Below are 20,972 nucleotides of genomic sequence, written 5' to 3' on the forward strand. Positions count from 1 at the left end.
AGCCTGCTGTCATCCTACAGAGCGTCCCAAAAGCCGCATCTTTGATTATCAGAAGAATTACAATAGCGGCAGAAGAGGATGTCGTTAAGATGACGAAAGTTAATAAACGTGAAACGTGGCAGAAATTCAGAGAACGACGAAGACTAATTAGAATGTCATTCCAATGGAAGTATTTCCGCGTTGGTTGTTTTGTAAGTCGTTTCGGATGCCATTAGTGACGGGTAGAAAATTAATTTGCGATGACACGTGAAAAAGAATTATTTAGAAAAAGTACAGTCAGACTCGTTAGGCTCTCACATAGATACGCGCGGTATTTACTTCGATCCAGTAACGTAATTATGTAACGAATGATTATCTTTTCTCATCCACCCGTGGCCAGAATGGAATAAATAATGCATAGCGAAACGAACAGCGCGGAGATGAATATTATTTTATAGATTCCTTCTTCCAAATACCTCGTTAACACTTCCACCTAACTGTTCACGTAGCTCTGTCTTCATTTTTACGAGACGTTTCCTTCTTTTATTTCCATTTAATTATTATATCTGGAACGGATCTCGGTAACGAAAAGCTTTGATAAATTCCCTTTCTTATGATTAGATTACGGGAATCGCTACGTGAGAGTTCTAATCGACAGATACAATTATTTTCGCCACTTGAATGATTATTTTAATCTTGTTTTTTTTTCAAATATTAAATATTCGTTCGCAATGTATAATAGTTTTGGTGATGTATGATTTTATCAAACTTCTATTTCGATGTTGTACAACTGTCAAGGTGAAACCAAGGTCACCTTTGTACCCGTTCACGAAGGTCTCCTCGCTTCCTTTTCGCGATAGAACTATTTTCATAACGTCTCATAGCGAGTCTTACGACGAGTTCAACGACTTACGATTCAAGGTCATTCAAGGTTTCTCCCAGGTATTTCCTCTTACGCCGATCCTTTTAGAGTCGCATTGCGATTCATTAAATTCCCCTTCTTCCTTCTAAAAGAGTACCAGAAAAACAAGACACCTTAAAATGAATAAGCCAACCTTGAAATGACCGCCAGAGGAAAGTACAGATACCGCGGTCGTCGTCAAATAAGAAAGTAATTTTTCCTCGATCATCGTTTCGAGGTTATGTTAACGACATGTAGCTATTCCGAGCATTCGCTTATATTTATTTCTACAGATTTTCTCTTTTCCTTTTCTTCAGAAATCCCTGATCATTATAAAAATCTTTACTTCTCGTCGGCAGCGCTACATTTTCCTAAAGAGTTAGCTAAAATCGATTAAAATTCCTTAGCCTTTGAAAAGTATTTTACAGAGAATTTAGGAATTTGGATTGCGCATCAGTACTCCTATACTTTCTTGAAGATAATCTAAAAGCGTACACTAAGAATTTATATTAATATTTCCCTTCAGCTCCTCTCAATTCTTCATTTTTTATTGCACGTATAATAGTGGATACATCTAAGTTGCCAATGAATTTCAGTCGGGAAGCGACCACAAGGCGCCAGCCATTTCCTAAATTTGAAAAATTGCCAAAACTGTGAATCGCAGTCGTGCGAGTCGAGCCTCATCTCGAGAGGACCGTGTATATTCCCAGAAGTCTCACCATCTGTTCCCAATGCCCATGGGGTCCCGCGGGCATCTCCCCCACCGCGTTAGGGCCACGTAAGTCGACCAATCGTTCCCTCCCTCGCCGTTTCCCCACCGTTCGGCGCTGCTCGACCCTCGAACGGCCCCGTATTCAAAGACTTCGTCCGGCGTCTGTCGGCAGTTACTCGCGACCCGTCCGCCATGCAGCGCGTGTCTTGACCTCGTCTACCAGGCGCCTCGAACCAGTGTCGTTCGTCATCCCTCTGCATCACTCCCCTCCAACAGACCCTCCCCGATACTCCTTCCTGCTCTTTCGATAGTCGCTTCCTAACTTCGACTCCCGTCTCACCCGATACCTCGGAGAGTGTTCGACCGATAGACGGGTGCAATAGGTGATTACTTCTTTGTTCCTCGAGAGTTCTCAGACTCACGTGACTCGATCAGAAGCACCAAATTTCTTGGATACCCGAAGAATTTCAAGCCTGGGGGATTCTAGGTTCCTCTGAGCTACGATCAACTTTTGGACTCTTACCAAAGCTCGGTGAATATTTTTACTCATGGTGTTCAGGGAGTCCCAGGTTTGACAATTAGGAAGACTGTTAAGCCACCTGGGATGGTTAACCGAGAAGCACCCAATTTCTTGGATACTCGAATTCCATCTCGAGCCCAGAGGATTCCTCTGGCCTACGATCAAATTTCGGACTCTTACTGGTGAATATTCTCACCTGTGGCGTTAAGGGAGTCCCAAGTCGACAATTGGGAAGGCTGCCGAGGCACCTGGGACGGTTAACCGAGAGAAGAAAGTTCAGCCGCATCCGGCTCGAGGCTGGCGCCCATCTTCCCTTGTCGTCTTGGGGAAATTTCGTAATTCCTCGTCGAATTCCTCGACCTCGCATATTTGCGGCGAAGGAGAGTCGTTGGCAGAGGACGAAGGAGGACCCCGGATCGGAATGACGCGTTTCTTCCGCGGAACGCCGCCGCGCTGAGCGGTCGTTCGTGCTGGCTTCGAGAACCAGTGGGATGAAAAGTGTCGTGCGTGCTGGTTTTCGACAGTGATTTGATGGAGCAATTCCGTACTTCCGACCATTCGACGTGGACCAGTCTCTCCGTGGCTCTCGTGAGTAAAAGAGCTTGATACTTATTCAGTTTGCCACTTGGGATGCTGAGAAAGTCCTGTTTAGTCTTAGGGGAACCGTGTTTTGGAAATAAACATTATGGGAAATGAGATTTTTTCGAAATTGAGGAGAGGGCTGAATTTGAAATTTATACGGGGGTTAGGTTCGCCATTGAGTGGAGTGGGATGATTGTAAGGAGTGCAAAGTATGTTAGGGGCATTGGTACTATAGGTTTTATGAGGTCTAAAAATAGTCAAAGTGCTAGGAATGCTAAAATTATCAGGAGCACTAAGATTCCTGGGAGTACGAAATTGATGAGTAGTGCTATATTAGGAATTCTATGAGTAGTCTCTGCTAGGATATACTGCAATTAGAACTGATTGCCTCCAAGTGGTATTCACCATGTAGAAAATATATGTTTATTATTCCTTAAAAATCGACCGTTCAGAGTTCGTGTTCAGAGCCACGGCCTTTTCAGTGCACGGCGAGTAAGCGAACTAGTGGCGCTAGTGGCGCCATCTTGTCTATCAGTGGCGCCATTAGTTCGCGTCCTCTCCGCGCCCAGTTCTAATTATTCCAAAAGGTGGTACGAAATTCTAAAATACAGTAGTTTCTCTTCAAGTCCGTTCATCGAAGAACGATTTCTGCCACAATAGATTTCAAACGTGCGTATCACATTTGAACGTTGCAGTCATTGTTCATCTTGTCACTCCGAAGGCGTGCATTGCTATGCCGGGTGTGGTTGTTACGGATGTAAAGACCAGATTCCTTTGACCTATTAATATTAGTCCTCTACAATGAAACGTTTCGAATCTTTCTCCAAGTTGCATAAAACACGTTTGTAAACACGAAAGATAATTATTGTGGAACGTAACATCAACATAAGGCAGTTTAATGAGATTGTGAAAAGCTTTAAACGTATGTAAATGTGTAATACTTACATACAGTAGGCACGTGAGATTATTCGAAATGGTCAAGGTGGAGTAGTAACACGAGTAAAAATTTGTAAAAGTGTTTTCCATTGTTGTTCAGTTTAATTGAAAGATTAAAGAAATTATGGAGCTTGGACTTCTGTATATTGGTTGACGATTATCTGTTTATCCCCGAGAACGGAGAAGCGATTCGATAGTGACAATTAATTATCGACTCGAAGAGCCAGTAATTGCGCTGTTCTTTTGCAATTTCTTTATTATTAGATTGCGGTTTCCTCGCTTACATTTAATGTCGCCAGTTGCTTTGTGTGCGTGCACGTAACGCGCGTGTCACGAACAGATGAGAGAGCGTATGATTAATAAACCCTTGAATACTGTGGAATGCTTGAGATGAAAATTGTGGTTATTACGGAATGCCTATTCTTAGACTGGAGGCTAAAACAATAGTTTTGTGTCGCTAATTTTAACCGCGGCACGAAAACGTAACGAAATAACCGAGATTTAATAACAAAAAAGAAGGCGAAAATAGTAAATCGAATATCTGTTTATAGAATTTTACTAGAACACAATTTTTAAGTAATAATAATTAAGTAATAATAATTAAGTAAAAATAAAGTTAGGAGTGTATTTAAAATTTATATGAAAATTACGAGCTTGTGATTCGTAAATTAATATTATTATTTACATAAGATTTCAACTGGACACGATAAAAGTGTTATCTGTACGATTACGATCTGGCTGACTTTTATTTCGTCGTTAAAAACCGAGAACCACCGGTTTCGCATGAAATTTACGTAACCACGATCCGATCGGGGCATTTCGAATGTCGATAGTTTCACGGTTAAAAGCAATTGTCCCCAGAAAACTACCGTTAAAGTGATCGTGACCTCAATCCCGTCTCCGTGGATTCTGTATAGATCCGTGTTGATCGTCTATATATGACTAAACAACTGGATCGACGACTTTTTACGAAATCGCAAAACAGACATAACTTAAACTTGACACAAGAGAACGGCTTCGATTCTCGCAATGGTGCTTTCGAATTGTGCACGCGATCGCGCCGTTTCTAGAGTCGCGCGAATTACATTAAGAAGGGGGGAGGGGGAGGCCCAATAAAAAAAAACGAGAATATTATCGTAAAACATCGTACGGTAGCATTTCATTTTTAGAATTTTATCATAGAACAAAATTGTTGCAATTCAAATTAATTTATATTTGTATCGTTGTATTACATTCGTAATTAGTCGCGATGTGTCAAGGGTGATCCGTAACGTAAACAGTAGCCGCGAATGCGAACCGATTAAGTCGAGAGATGCCAATCGTTTGCGGAGATTCCTGCTCGCACGCGACTAGCGCTAACAAAGATGCAAGATACACCGTAGACATTGTAAAAAGACGGCGTTTTAATGCCTTGACGTAAGCTAGATATCATCTGCGGAGGGTATTATAATATAATGTACGAGTGAGGCGAGGACGCAACGTGGCTGACTAACGTTTCGTAACGAAACGCGGACAGATCGTTATTAACACGGGTGTTGTGCATTTCACGGAGGCTTGACGCTTTAGCAACGGCTGGGGTTCCTGGGTGTGAAATTGCGAAAGTCGTGGTTCGCGAGGATACGTCAGTGGTCCAATCAAGGAACTCACGAGGTAGCCCTATTAGACGTTTAGATAATCCACCTGCCGAAGCTAGACGTGGTAGTAGTCCAATTGGGGATTCCTGTCGCTCTAGTAATCGTACCAAGGAAGATAATCCCACTGTTGGGGTTTCTTAGGTGCCTATGAAAGTATAGTAGTCAAGATAGGAACTCATGAATGCTTAGTGGTTATATTGGGAACCCTCTGAATTCCTATTAGTCAAGCTAGGGACTTCGGAATTCTTAGTAGTCAAGCTAGAGACTTCGGAATTCTTAGTAGTCAAGCTAGGGGCTCCCGAACGCTTAGTTGTTATATTGAGAATCTCCCAAAACTCCTAGTGGCCACCTTGAGAACCCTCTAAACTCCTAGTAGTCAGGCTAAGTACTTCTCAACTTGCAGTAATCACACTGGTATCTCGTAAACTGTCAGTAGTCCAACTAGAACTGTTACACTTCCACTAGTCCAGCCTTGGACACAATACCTAACTCTCGATGGTGAAGCATCGCCTGGGGGCCCAGGTGAAAAAGTGCAAAAGACGCGTGTGATTCGCGGAGATCCGTTAGTGACCCAGCTACAGACATATAATCCCCTGACAGGCGAATCGCAGCCTCATAACACGCTAGTAGCTCTACTAAGAAAGCTAGACCCACTACTGTCTCAACTAGACGGAGGTGGCTGTCGCGTCAGTGGCCCATTTAGGGACTAATGGAAATCCACAGAGTTCCTGTAGTCTATTCTTCTTAGCAACCCAACTAGAAATGCATAGAGGATCCATTATCCCTTGTAGACCTAGTAAGGCACACAGACCAAGTCCAACCCAACTGGTCACCCACCTAGAGTACCTTCTAGACCCTCGAACATCCTAAACTCAATTTTCCTAGCTGGTCTCGCGTTCCACTCTAGGCCAACGAAAATAGGGTGACCGGCCATTTCCCAAGAAAGTCCTCGACCGTTTCCAAACAATTGGAAAGTATCGTTAAATAGAAAACGAGAGAAAGGTCCATCGTTCGAACGACGAATCGAAATTTCTCGGAGCTGTCTACGCGTCCTAAAGAGACCCATTTGTCACGTTCGCCATTCTTGAGATCGATTCGACGTGGACGCGCGAAACTCGGATTTCCCGGGAATGACGAATCGCGTGGCGAATGAACCGACCCGATGGAGGACTGTTCTTGGTAACAGTCGTGTCAGCCGACTATCAATCTGGCATCCACGACAAAGTCGGTCGCCTCGCCCCAGGCGTCCTATTAATCTCGCGTTTGCGTCTCGTCTCGCTTAACCCGGTCGCTTACCTCCTCAACCCTATAAATATTGCGGGGAATTGTCGCGTGGGCGCGAATACTTTCGCTCTCGAGTCGTTGTCGCCTCTTTTAATTCATTGGCTGCCAAGACGAGCTACCGTGGCTCGCTAAGTCATCCCGGTAATGCAGTTTTCCTGAACAGCGTGTTACAAAGCGATACGTTATCGGACCGACGGGCTATCCGTTTAGAAGAAAGACTGTACGGAGACTTTTCCTCGATGGCCTAGCGAAGTGTGACGAACGCAGATATTATTACCCGCAGAGCTTCGCGAACTGGGTTTCTCGGACAGCTGGACGCCACATGTATGCCTAGACATAACCCAGACCATGACTCCTTTCAATCTTGGTTCCTAGAAATCCTGGGCCAACGATGAGTTCGAACCGAAACTCGATGTTATTTTAAGCAGTAGTGGTCTGACTCAACCTCCCCTGCAATTCAGCGTTGATTTATCGGGTGCTCGACGGTCCTCGTTTCGAGAATTTAAACTGAAAGTGACGAAAGAACGAATTCGGCGCATGTGGCACGAGTTTAAAGGAGGTAATGCAACTGTGGCGAACGTGCCAGGGCGTGCCAGGTGTATGAGGAGGGACAAGTCGAAGGACGAGTCATTTTTATGAGGTGGTTACAGGTGGAGGCATTCGCGAATGACTCGTTATCATATTCAAGACTCGTGAATCTTAGGAGGCAAGGTTCACGAATCCTAGCAGCTAAGAGGAAGGTTCACAAATCCTAGGAGAGAAGCTCAAGGCTCAGAAATCCTAACAGCCAAGTTCAAGGCTTAGCAATTCTACCGTCTAAATTCAGAACTTGTGGATCTTAGGAACCGAGCTGAAGGCTCATGAATCCTAGCAGTGAAGCTCGAGACTCATTAATCCTAGCAACCAAGTTTAAGACTTACGAATCCTAGCAACTAAACGCAAGGATCACCAGTCCTAGTAGCCAAACCTAAGACTCACCAATCCTAGTAGCCAAGTTGAGGGCTCACGAATTCAGCTTAAGGCTCACGAATCCTAGCAACCAAGATCAAAGCTCACGAAACCTAGCAACCAAGCTGAAGACTCACGAATCCTAGTAGCCAAACTCAAGGCTCACCAATCCTAGTAGAAAAGTCGAAGCCTACCAGTCAAGCCTCAGGCTCTCCTAATGTCTAAATTCAGGACTCACGACTCCTAGTGATCCACCTAGTCTTACGTAACCCAATGTTCCTTAAGTTTCCCTATAGCCAAAGGAACCTCTTGCAAGTAATCGGAGTAATTCTAACCTGGACTGTGGTACTGAATAAAATGGCGCGTATTCCAAGAGTAGGACCGCTCGGTTAGCCCCCGTTCGGACGATGACGTGCGTGCAGTCGGCAATTTAAAGTGCTATTTGCTTCCTGTGGAAGGGAACAACGGCCTCGTTTCTACGTTCAACGTGCCGCCTCTAAGTATTCGCGTGTGACCGTCCTAATTGCACGATATACGACACAAGCTAATCGCCTATAACGACACTAGCTCGTGTTTCATACGCAGATACACGCGTCGTACACATCCATGACGCGATTATTAACGATACGTGTTCCGACTGTCGTCGAACGAGTCCGAGACGAATACGAAACGAGCTTTGATTCATTGTCGTCGCGTTACGCTCGTCCAATGTCTCTTACTTTCCGGAGGGTACGATCGTCGGTCTTTCGGAAGCATTTGAAAGAATTTGGAAGAACTAAATGAAACTGAACGCCGTCCGTCCGAGATCTAAGCGATGCGCATTCCTCATTCTGCAACTTGAAAGACCTCTTTCTTGTTACGGAAGCCAGTTCTCATTAGCCTTCGTTGATCTTCCTTCGCGTTAATTTTAGCTCCTTTGGCGGCTAGTAGACACGGTTCTTTGACGAATGATCTTTGATGTTTTGCCAGCTTTATGGGCACAGTGGACAATACCCGGTAAGTGATCTGTAGGGCAACTATCGATTGGAATATGTCGATAAATTTCTAATGAAACCAGATAGCTGATCAGTTGATTATCGTTACATATTGGCCACAGTATCAGGGCGTTCTCAGGACCCTGATAAAGTTTCCTGGTCTGTAGAACTATTAACCATAATGTTCATGTTTCCTTAATCTGTTAACGAAGCTAGTGGTTCTTACTGCTTGTGGGATTTATAGATCTTTAGGTCTCTAGATAGCTGATCACGTGGTCATTCCTACTTATCGATGACAGTGCCTCTGATCAATAATTTAACTACTTTGCCATTTTATGCCTATAAATGGAAGTTAGATAGCTAACTAGTTCATCACCGTGATCAACATATCTGGTCAACAAATTACCACACAATTAGTCACGTGTTTATAATAATATATCTTCAACAAGATGATCTCCTACACGTTCATCATTACATATCGATCAGACTATGTCCTCAAATCCCTTAGTCAGCAGATGCAGGCACTGCTCCGTGTTTTCAAGTCAGTGTCAGTGCGTCTCCAGATGCTATCGAATTGTTGACATCACTCGTCAGAAGGACAGTCACCTGGCAAGGTGTCAACCAATCCTATCAACGTCTCCGCGACGCGATGTCAAAAGCCTTAGCCTCACCGAACGCTCTACACTTACTCCCTTAAGCGACTATGAATGACACTCTAACGCAAAAAGAAACAGCGGCGTTATTTACAGATTGTTGACAACAAACAGGAGTAAAAACGTGTCGGTGTCGCAAAAAGTGATATCAACCAGTGGACTTACATGTATCTGGCGGTGGCGATAACAGCTATCGTTTCGTTTAACCGCTAAGGACACCTGTCCCACGGTACAGATATCGCGGAAATTAAACTGGCGCGTTGTTCCAGCTATTTTCGTACCTCGCGAGCTAATTCGTATGCAAATTTATGTGTCATTATGCGTTATGTCGCGGGTACAGTTACATCCGCGAGGTTCGCACGTGTGCACGAGGCTGTTACGCGGCTCAGGAGACGCCTTTCGAGGAATCCGTCGAACCAGATGCAGCTTTTACGCGCGTGTGCCCGTGTCCCGGCAGGAACCAAGATTTACGAGGTTCAAGGGCCTCGTTAAGGGTTTAATGGAACCCAGGGGCTCGTTGTCGCGAAATCTTCGGCCGAATGTTACGCGTAGATATCGAATTTCCAGATAAATAATATACGTTTAATAAAATCTAATCTCCAACTATACTCATAAAGCCATGGAGATTATTAGAGATTATAAATATGTGAACTTAGATGCATGGTAGATAAGATTATTGTACATTCATGGTTTCATACAGAATATGAAAAAGCACGTCATGATTGTCCAGTATTGGTTCTGCTAACGGGATACGAAGTTCCTAGAATCAACTGTCCAGTCGTATTGGTTCGCACCTACTGTTGCTTTAGTACGTTTACCGAAAAGTGTCCAATTCATTTGCAATGTACAATATATAGTACTCTCATTGTCTGTTGAAGCCTCCAGTCGGTCCGGTCCACGACCCGAAGACGTAACGCGTCGGAGATGCTATTAGCGAGCGTCGTTTGACATAACCGCGTGTGGTGCACACGTAATAGCGGTCTACAAGAGCACACGAAACACGGAACTTTCGGTGTTGAAAGGATTCAGGCATGCGTGACACGTACGTGCGCGTCTGTACGCGATCGCAGACGATACATCGCGGCGGTATCTCGCTCTCGAATCGCGGGGATCGACGAGAAGAATTCGTACCGAGTGAAATCGTCGGGTTTGCCTGTCTCTCTCTCCGCCGTCTTCCGTCTTCTCTACCGGCTGCCACAATTAGGGTTAATTAGCACGCGTAAGCGAGAAATCGCAATTGGAGCAGACAAGTATAGCAACAGCATCACTCGCTCTCTCCTCTCGACTTTCCATATAGTCATCCTCTCGGGACATTGCGAGGCAAAACGCTCGGGCTCCCGATGAATGCTTCCTTGGCCGTACAATTCTTCAACGTTTGAGAACTCATCGGTTCCCGTTCCAATCTACCACTCGATCTTCTCAAGCAATACATTTTTCACGTGTTCCAGTTTTGAACGTAGAGATCAATTATTTTCGCGTCCTAATTGAATGTGGAGCGAGAACGTGAACCGTCGGTAAGAATATAGATTCTACGGTAACTTAGAACGCTTGGTTGGTACGGCAGGTTGCTCTGTCGGTAAATGCCGATAATGTAGAGATTTCGAACGGTAAGGCAGGTTGCTCCGCTGGCAATATAGATCGCTCTGTTGATAATTGTAGTATTATCATTGGGAAGAAAGATCAGTCCTGGATGGTACGAGCTGTACAGGCCTTTCGTCGCGACGAACGTTGAAGTAAATTTCTCGTTCCGGCCATACGAAGACAGAAATAGCTGTCGAATCACGTCAACTCGCAACGACGATCTAGCGTCGCGTTCGTGGTTGGTTTATTTGCATATTTTCTACGTTTCAGTATTAACGTTATTTTTCTCTACACGGTGGGTCGTTTACGAAGAATTCGTCAAGTCCAAGTCGACATCATAGCGGACCAAGGGTCGTGAATATTTATCGAAAGTCGCAATAAAACGGGAATGTCGTGAAGACCTTTCTCATCGTGGTTTAGATATCGTATACGCGCGTGGTTACAAATTAATCGTGCCGTGAATCGATTAATTTATCGACGAGCGTGGAAAAACAGTTAACAGTAGAAGCAACAGGTATCCGCGAAGGACGAGCAGTCGAGATGGGGAGAAGGACGTTCCTCGTCGAGGTAAACGTTTTTCCGCCTCGAACCGTGGAACGCAATTATGCCTGCGAATCGTCTAGCGTGCATATTTCATTTCGTTTCGTGTCGTTTGCTAACGAGTCGGTATATCGAGATTGCTCGTTACCTGTAATAAATACACCTGATAATCGAACGTACACCAAACGCGTCGCAGATCGTTTTTCATCGCGTATGTCGACAAATGTTAACTCGGGATATTCGAGATGAGAAATATCTGGAACGTTGCTATATCAAAGGGCACTTCCATTAGTATAGTAGTTTTCGAGAAAAACCGAATTCAGTCTCTAGACGTATTGGCCCGCCACTCTGGAGACGTGGCGCGCGGTATTAAGAAGAAAAGAAGATTTTCGATAAAGCTACTTGGTCAGTAGAGCAAGACTAATCAGAATATGGCTATAGATCTCTAACGAAGGTACCTAACTAGGCGATCTCTATACGTTGTTCGTGGTGTTGGCAAGGCCTCAGATCTCTGACAACATCGGTCACAGTATCCGTCTGTTTTCAGATCTCTATCGTCATGTTATCTGGCTTGTAGTTGAACGCAATACTAATTGCGATGTCCCCAGACTCTTGAATCCCTGGCATCTCAGTATATCAAGTCATCATTAATCGGAATTTGTTCTTGCATGAGTCCATGCATCGCTCACAAAATGGTGTTGCGTTCTTTTACATCTACTCAAGGATGAAATAGATAAAGGAAATTCAAGTGGAAAAACAACAACTCATATTTACAGCCGCTTAAGACGCTTTATCAAGGTACTTATCGCGAGTTTAACGCGAATGCGGATTAGTCATTGATTGGGCAAACTAATCGAGTACCAGGGTTGCGCCTGGTGATGCGAGGTTTATGCTTCGTGCAACTGCATAAATCAACGGTGGGGTAACTGAGTTTAGACTTTTTTCTCGCGTCCCGTTGTAATTAGCGCCTTCGAGGATGAATAATGAACGGACAGCGTAATCCGAGGAACGGGTCTCCACCGAGGCACAATTGTCTCATTTATCTTTTTCCATTTTTTGGAAAATGCAAGGTAGCCACTCTTCTTTTCACGAAGGAAATTTTTGAAAGACGCTTCGAGGACTTGGTAGACATCGAAGTTCAACTTCTGTAGCAATTATGCTGCATTATACCGTAGTACTATGTATTATGCTGTATTTGCAGTATTATGGTGTAGTACTGCGTATTACACTGTATTTCGTTGTGTTATCCTGTATTATGCAGTGTTATGTGCATTATACTGTAGTACTATGTATTATGCTGTATTTGCAGTATTATGGTGTAGTACTGCGTATTACACTGTATTTCGTTGTGTTATCCTGTATTATGCAGTGTTGTGGTGTATTACACTTTATTTTGCTGCACTGTGCTGTGTTATGATATACAGTACTATGTTGTGTCATGCTGTATTATGCCGTAGTACTATGTATTATGCTGTATTTGCAGTATTATGATGTAGTTCTGCGTATTACACTGTATTTCGTTGTGTTATCCTGCACTATGCAGTGTTAGGATGTATTACACTTTATTTTGTTGGTCTGTGCTGTGTTATCGTATACAGTATCACCTTGTGTCATGCTGTATTATGCCGTAGTACTATGAATTGCCCCTCCATATCATATATTCATATGTATCCAGTTTTCGAATCCATCCAAGGAAATCTATCTCCACTCTTTTCTCGACACGATTGAATGCTTCGCCCTGATAAGCAATGACTCAATGTACTCAGTAGTCGCTCTGGCAGGTATATCGTTCCGAATCTGTCGAGTGGATTGCCTGAAACGCATCGCGAGGCGAGGTATCTGGACACTAGACGAAGGAACATCGCCGGTAGTAAGCAGTCCTCAACGGAGAGGCGATGGCCAGGTAGAGGGAGGTGCAAAAGGTGAAAAACAGTTTGCCATCAGCATAACCGGTTTCACGTGTCCCGAGTCTGAGCCTCTCTGTTTCTCCTGGACCGTGGCGTGGCTCGATGCAGCGATTCGGGCAACGGGGTTTCTTCAGGGTCTCTCCTTGCTCGGATCATAATCGATCTCTTCGTTGCTACCGGTCCCAGCATTCTTGTACAGTTAAGCATATTAACTGGTTTGAAGTACTCCGAACGATTTATTGCGCGACTATCTTCGTTCGCGATCCAATCGAGTATTTGGATAGGTAGTGGACAATTGCGGCGATATAACACTTGAGCGATATGAAAGTATTAGATTATTTATACTCATTTTATTTGAAGTCATCTGACGTTAATCGGCTGCGTCAGAACCGAGGATAACAAATATAATATTTGATTTGCGATATAATCCAGTCGTATCGTTCGATTTTAATTAGTCTTCCAGTGTCGTTCATTGCACGATAATATAACGCGTAAGATCGATATCATCGTATTATATTGTTATCGTATTGTTGCATACGTCGAGATTCTTCTGGAAAAGACAAACTTGCATCCCACTTAAAACGCTGCCAGAGGTATGACGTATTTTGCATATAAACATTTCACCGTTTCAACGGTCAGCTATAAATTATCGGAACGCATCGAAAGTCTATAGTGTCCGGTTAACTCGGTTGAAAGTTGTGAGAGTTGCTCCGGGTATAATTCCCATTCGATATCCGTACGCACGCTGGAATCCTTGCTTCTCTCCGTTGTTTCGTACCTTTTGCAAACTTTTAGCGCGTGTATTATATCACGTACGTATCCGAGGCGTGTTTCACCCGTTCTCAAATAAACGAATAAAACCGTTCCGATTAACGTGAAAGCTATGGTGTCTGGTATCGCTACCTTGACATGGTCGACTCGTTCCGAGTGAATTTCCAGTATCTATTCCGGGCATGCTTATCGCGTGCCTCGTCATTTTTCACTTTCCATACGAGTTTACCCGGCTAGCAAGATGAAAAGTTATTTGCATTGGCGAAGGGTCAAGGATAATATTGCCAGACGAACGCGTAATTGCACGGACTCCAGCGAAGAGTTCCTCCAGCAATCAGTTCATGGTAATACCGTTCCAGATGACCGATCGCCGTTTCGCGAGCGACCATGCTCGTTAAACGGATATTCTGCGAACAGGAAAAACCTTCGACCGTCCTCCATCAGTCATTAGTACTCGATTCCCTTTTTTGCGTTGGAGAAAAGATCTCTAAAGACTTCTAGGGCAAGGCATGGCCAAGTGGGATTCCCCGAATCGCTACAATAGTGGCGTAGGACCATTACCATACTAAAACACTTACGGGGTCCATGTTAGGAGGCTCAGGAAATAGGTAAAGCCTTTGATCGACCTGCAACAGTAGGAAATCTTCGAAAGATCTTCCCAGATTTCTGATATGTTTGCAAAGTGGGTATAGTGTTTGTTCTACAGTGGCGTAGAACCGACCTGTTAAAACTCCCATAGTGTCCATTCTTGTGCACAACAACGCGTAGTCAATCACCAGTTGTTGCGAGACTCGTTGAACACAAATTGAAATCCTAGCAAAGTGGGGTATCTCCGTACTGCGTTTACAGTGGGGTAGGACCCACCTATTAAAACCCCCATAGCGTCCAACCGTATTGCACAACACCTGTTCCAACACGCGTTGAATATAAAATGAAATCCTAGCAAACTCGCCAGCCCGGTAGAAAAATCCCATTAAATTTCGATTGCAGCGTTCTCGAGGAAGTGTTTGATTACGATCCTCGGGTTTCACCGGTTGCGTTGATGCCGTCGGGAAAACGCTTCCGGTTATTATCGTCTTCCTCTTGTCGGGCGGAGGATAGCACTTTCCATACTTTTAATCTCAGCGACATCCTTCGAGGCGATATCCGTTGCGACGTCACCAATCACAAGCGTCGTTCGTGTGTTTCAGACGCAGCGCCTCGTCACGTCAGCGTGAGCCGAATCGGGGGAGAAGAACGACGCGTTCTTACCGATGGGCAGTTGGTTGCCGGACAATACCCCGAAGATGTTGCAAAACTGCAGCGGCGGCGGTTCCAGACGCGCCAGGCGCGCCTTGTTGTTCGTTTTCGTCTGGGGTCTCGTGATGATCGCCGCGGTTCAGTTCCGTCACGTGGAGAACACCTACAAGGACAGTCCGATCGCTGACGAAACTGGGGGCGAAGCACTGGCGGAGGACGTCTACCGGCGTCGGGATGCCTTGGGCAGCAATCGTGGCTCCTCCAGCCTCGGGCTCTCCAGGTACCTCCTGCAGAGGTCCCCAGCGGACTCCAGTTTCTCGAATTCGGGGGGATCGGGTCTCCTGACGACTTTGACGACTCTGTCCAACGGGCCAACGAGGAATCCCTTGGAGCTGGAGCCCCTGCTGGACAAGAGGCCCGCGAAAACTGAGGAGGAGCTGATCCAGGAGATCGAGCAGAGGCTACCCAGCTTGCCCCTCGCCTACTGGAGCAAGAACATCAAGTACTCGGGCGGGCAGAGCAAGGCCAAGGGCAACGACAGCTGCTCCAGCCTGAGGTACCCGTCCATCTACGACATCGAGTTCAACAACATCTATTGGCAGACGATGAGGACCACGAACGGCACGTTCCAATTCTTCGGGGCGTTTTACGATCGTCGCAAACTATCCAGGATCGGGCCGGCCATCAGGATTGTCGGCATGATCGACAGAATCGAGCCCACGGTGAAAACTCACTGCCAGTTATGGTACGATGGAGAAAGGGAGCCGAAGGTGGTAGAGACCTTGGAGTACAAGTACATCTGGTACCCAAAGTGGGGCAACTACAAGCAGGGCATTTACCAACCCTACGTGATAGCCTGCAAGGTGCCTCAGTCTCACTGGCTGAAAGGGCCGCCCGCCTCCGTGTCCATGGTCGAGAAACCTTGCGACACGGCCAGCAACAACCTCAGGGTGATTTACAACAAGCCCGAGCATAAGAAAGATTTCGCTGTCTGCGTGAAAGGCCTGGACTTTCTTCACGAGGACCTGTCCGTCAGGCTCGTCGAGTGGATCGAGCTGATCACTCTTCTGGGCGCGGACAAGATCTTCTTTTATCAGCTCCAGGTCCACCCGAACGTGACCAAGGTGCTCGACCACTATCAAAGGCTCGGCAAGGTCCACGTGACACCGTTGACTCTACCTGGCGGACAGCCCAACGTGCCCGCTTTCCAGCACATGTATCTGACCAAGAAGACCAGCCACAAGAGGCAGAACGAACTGATCCCCTATAACGACTGTCTGTACAAGCACATGTACGAGTACGAGTACATAGCGTTGCTGGACGTGGACGAGGTGATCATGCCCGTGCAGGACGCCACCTGGCAGGACCTGATGAAGAGGGTCCTCGTGAAGGCGTTCAAAATCAGGAACGAAACGCGCGCCTCGTACAACGTCAGGAACGTTTACTTCCTCGACGACCTACTGCACTCTCATGGCTACTTCAAGGACATACCGAAGTGAGTAAGATCTCTCGACTTTCACGCTGGACGGGGAGTTATCGGTCGCGCCGGTGCAAATAAATTCGTGGCCTCTGCGGTTCGTTCGCGCCTTTGCACGGTTATGTAACGCGTTAACGATCTATGGATGAATCACTAGAATTTCTTGTGTCGTTTATTTCCGATGAAAAATCGTTTTAGAGGAGTTAGGGTTACGCTCGGAGGTGACTCGTTTGAATACCTAATGAGAATGGCTCGCGGAAGTAGTCAGGGACCTTGAACGGAGCTTGAAGTTCAACAGCTCCGTTACTCGATGCTGTTCGGTGTAAAATGGTTTCCGATAGTCCGAGATTATAAGTTTGATCAAAACTCGTGGTAACGATGTTGCATTTTAAAGTAAACCTCGTCGCGGAAGCTAAAGGAGCCGCGGTTGGTAAAAGTGTTAATAACTGTGTTAGACTTTGGCCAAATGAACCCCTTGTTTCGAAATTGGGATAAGTTGCACCATTTGCCAATTACAAGATATCTCGTCTTCGACGTTTCTATGTCATTAAAGGTATTACCAAACTTTATAATTCCACGTTCGTTTAACGTAAATACAAGGCAAGGGGCTGTGTCTAATAAAATGCGCGAGTGAAAATTGCAATTTAATAAACTCTCGAACGCTCTAAGTGGCACTCTCGGCTTCTCGAATACGTCGGGGCACGGAATAATGGGATGGGTTGGAGAGGTCTGAGGAGATGCCTTCAAAAAGGAAGAACTGTATTATATACAGAAGTATTTATTGCTACTGCTACATCGTAAATTATTAGGTAAGGTAGAACAAGTTTCAGATCGAACGGAACACTTTGGTGGTACCTTGGTGGTACCTTGGTGGTGCCTAGTATATTACCATCTTAGCATTTGAGAGCTGGTATCTAGGTGGTACCTAGCACCTTAGCATCTTAGCATTCGAGAGGTGGTACCTAGGTGGTGCCTAGCATCTCAGAATTTGAGAGCTGGTACTTAGGTGGTGCCTAGCACCTTAGCATCTTAACATTCGAGAGCTGGTACCTAGGTGGTGCCTAACACCTTAGCATCTTATCATTCCAGAGCTGGTACCTAGGTAGTGCTTTGCATCTTAACATCTCAGTACTCGAGAGCTGCGCCCTGCATAAAAATGTCATACTACCCCCCTTTCCTTGTCACTAAACAGGGAATCCATCTATGTATTCACGAGTACATCCGGTGTCTCACATTCTAATCCAAACTGTGCCTCTGTTTGCAGGTACATGCACATGCTGCAGCACGTGTATCGCTCGAAGAACTTCACGAAGCCTAACCAGTACATCAAGTGCTTTCACAATCCAGAGAGGGTGGTGACACTGCACAATCACTTCCCCCTGGCCTGTTTGGGCTCGGGGTGCACCAGCTACCCTATAGAGACGGAGGACGCCCAGTTGCAGCACTACCGTGCGGATTGCGTCTCGTCGTTGAAGAAATCCTGCGTCCAGTACAGGGAGAACAGCGTATTGGACACGACGGTATGGCGGTACAAGGACCAGCTGATAGAGAGAGTGACCAGGACCCTCGAGACTCTAGGCTTCTTTGGGCCTAGCTAGCGCGAGAACGGACTCAGCATTCAGTGTCTGTTGTGTGTTATTGACGATGCTCCAGACTACTTCTTCTCTCATTCGTATTTTTCAAGGCTTGCTCGTTCTTCGGAATGATCCAAAGCGGAAGTTTGCTCCTCGATACGTCGTTGAGGTTATGTTTGCCTCGAATGGGTGAACTTAGCTTTAGGCTTTCAGGCTTCTTTGTTCCTTCGGTGAAAAAGAAGAGGAGATCCTCGATCCTTCGACAAAGAACATTCCTGGTTCGCTAGATGGAAGTATTCAGGGTGACTCAAAAATAAATTCTCTCCTAAGCTGTCCTATCAAGTGAGATTGCAAATTTTAGAGCTGCTGTGGGGGCATCCATTTTCTTGGGGTCTCCCCTTTTTTGCAGCACACAGACTGGTATCCGAATTCGTTTTTTCCACGTAATAACTACCGTCGTAATTTTTGGGTCGCTCTATGTGTTTCCGCGCCTCTTGTTTTCGCTTTTCGAGGCGCCAACCAGAATGTTTTTTCTTGAATCGAGGCAAACATGCACGCAAAACGAAGCCGCGTGTTATTCTTCGACGCGTTCGAAGACGAAAAGGCTGCGACGATTGGACGGAACGTGTGACGACGATTAGGATAATCTGTAGGATAGGATAGGATTACGATTTTTCAATTTGTGCCACTTGGAGAATGAAAAGGTTACAATTGAACTGGACCAACGTCTTTCGAAAGAAACATGGTGATCGGTGCTCCCCGAGCTGAACACAGCTTACGAAATTTTGTTATGTGTCAAGCCAAGAATGCATCGAACAGTGGCTGTTATTCTACGAGTGCTTCACCGAATAAAAAAGCACGAACGATCCTCCAATGACTGTGGGATTCCCACGAACGCCCGCAACGCTACACCGTGGCCGAAACTAAAACGAAGTTCGATACCAGAGATAGGGCAAAATTTGTTCCGAACGATTCAATTCGGAAATTATCGTTTATTCATTGATATTTGTTGCTTTCGATGATATAAACTATTTTTACTATCAAAAAAGGATTGGTATTTAGAGAGCGACGACCCAACAGTTGCTTATTTCTGATTAGTCGTACGAAATACTTATCCAGATGAGAATTTTGGTCGATCGAGGTTCGATTCGTCAATCAACAGGAGCTCGCGGGAATTGCGCGTCACCTTCCTCGCTATTTTTAGCGACCATTCGACGGACCCTCTCGTAGTTCGTTGCACGCTTCACTGGCATTTTAACCTCTTCAGGGACGAACTATCCTCTGAAACAAACAATGTGACATCGTTCCGTTCCATACAGCATACGAAACATTCTAGCAATATTGCTGCAATTTTTAATATATTCTAGCAATGTTACAGAGCAAGCGTTACTCGCAAGAATACAACGACAACGTCGGACTCGTTATATGTAAATATTTTTCTATATTTCGTGCTGTATGGAATCGTCGTAAACGTCTTATATATTTAAGAAATTGAATTGTATAATTTAATCGCATAACTTAATCGTACGATGTTATTGTACACTTTAATCGTACAATTTCCCTTGTGCAATTGTATAATTGTATTTATTCGGAATTTTAGTGGTTATTCCCAAGTGACTACGTATAAAATAAGTAAGCTTACGTGCCACCATCCCTGGCGAGGTTAGGTCCAGCCATTATTTCGTCCTAGAACGATGGGAACGCGTCCGTGTGTCGGTCGACTGATAATGTTCGAATCGATAATAAAACTATATGTAAAACTATATATTTTCCGTAAGATAGGTTACTCGATACACGACGCTATCTCGACGTTCCTACGTTTATTTATCGACCACGAATATGCATTTATCGACGAAACGTTGACGCTGTCAAATCAAGCTGCACGGCCACCTTACCGTTAGTCAGACATATTCCTCTCCGAAGGCTAGAAATCGATGTGTACGTAGCCTTTTTACGTTTTTCCGTAGCTGGAGAACTTTAAATGGGTCCATTGTGCGTTATCTGAAGATAACGAAGGGAGGAGCTAATTGCGAGGTTAAGACGAGTAGCGTAGAGGAGAAAACGCTGCTAGTCACAAGTTTAAGATCGTCTTATTCACCGTGGAAATATACTAAACGACGAGAAAAAAGAGTATTTAAATTTTTACCAGTTTTGGAATTTGTCAAGTCTCGTCATGGATATAACAAGACTCCGTTAAGGTTACGCTGATGTTAAAAATTAGTTACGTGACGATAGTCGGTGTAAACACGACCTGTGAAACCATTTCAGATATATTTGAGTGCTTGATACGACATCGGCAAACATTGACGTTTAATCTAATTATATGGTTGACCTATAGGATGTGATAATTCTTTACAATCTTCTCGGTGGCCTTCGTACAGCTGATATTTGCAGTTAAAGATTGCATAATGGTGTACAAATTCGGTATAATCAAACGAAAGTCGTGAGACCATGTCCACTATTCGATGTATTCAGTTGACGATCTCGAGTTTATGACAGTAGTTGAAGTTTACTGCGAACTAGAGCATCCGGGGGGAGGGGGGCTGGGAGGTTAGCGAAACACCTTCCATTGCCCCCATCCCTCCAAACCGACGGTTGCAGTGTTATCAGTTGAAAGCGAGTATGCAACGCTGGAATTGGATTTTGTGACGAGGGGTACAATAGAACCTCGTTTATAGGATTAGAATCAAGTGCCCTCTAACTGAGCCCAGTACCCTCTAGACCCCCTGTAACCAAGTTTAGTACATCCTACCTACCTCT

General features: G+C 45.1%; 1 protein-coding gene across 6 annotated transcripts in view; it reads left to right on the forward strand.

The window, feature by feature from the left end:
- LOC128891834 (uncharacterized) overlaps nucleotides 1–20,972 on the forward strand; it is a 42,961-nt gene that overhangs the window by 21,125 nt on the left and 864 nt on the right. The window contains exons 1-3 of one of the 6 annotated variants that reach the window (XM_054151688.1): nucleotides 1,743–2,700; nucleotides 15,113–16,656; nucleotides 17,903–20,902. In XM_054151688.1, the coding sequence (XP_054007663.1) occupies nucleotides 15,176–16,656; nucleotides 17,903–18,236 (1,815 nt within the window). In that variant the 5' untranslated portion in view covers nucleotides 1,743–2,700; nucleotides 15,113–15,175 and the 3' untranslated portion in view covers nucleotides 18,237–20,902. Of the gene's footprint in view, nucleotides 1–1,742; nucleotides 2,701–9,854; nucleotides 9,932–9,985; nucleotides 10,166–12,091; nucleotides 12,315–13,501; nucleotides 13,745–15,112; nucleotides 16,657–17,902; nucleotides 20,903–20,972 lie in introns of those variants that run through there. The other 5 variants (XM_054151717.1, XM_054151728.1, XM_054151737.1 and 2 more) reach the window with 5 other exon arrangements.

Source organism: Hylaeus anthracinus, unplaced genomic scaffold (genome assembly GCF_026225885.1).
Source record: "Hylaeus anthracinus isolate JK02 unplaced genomic scaffold, UHH_iyHylAnth1.0_haploid 0, whole genome shotgun sequence".
Taxonomy (NCBI): domain Eukaryota; kingdom Metazoa; phylum Arthropoda; class Insecta; order Hymenoptera; family Colletidae; genus Hylaeus; species Hylaeus anthracinus.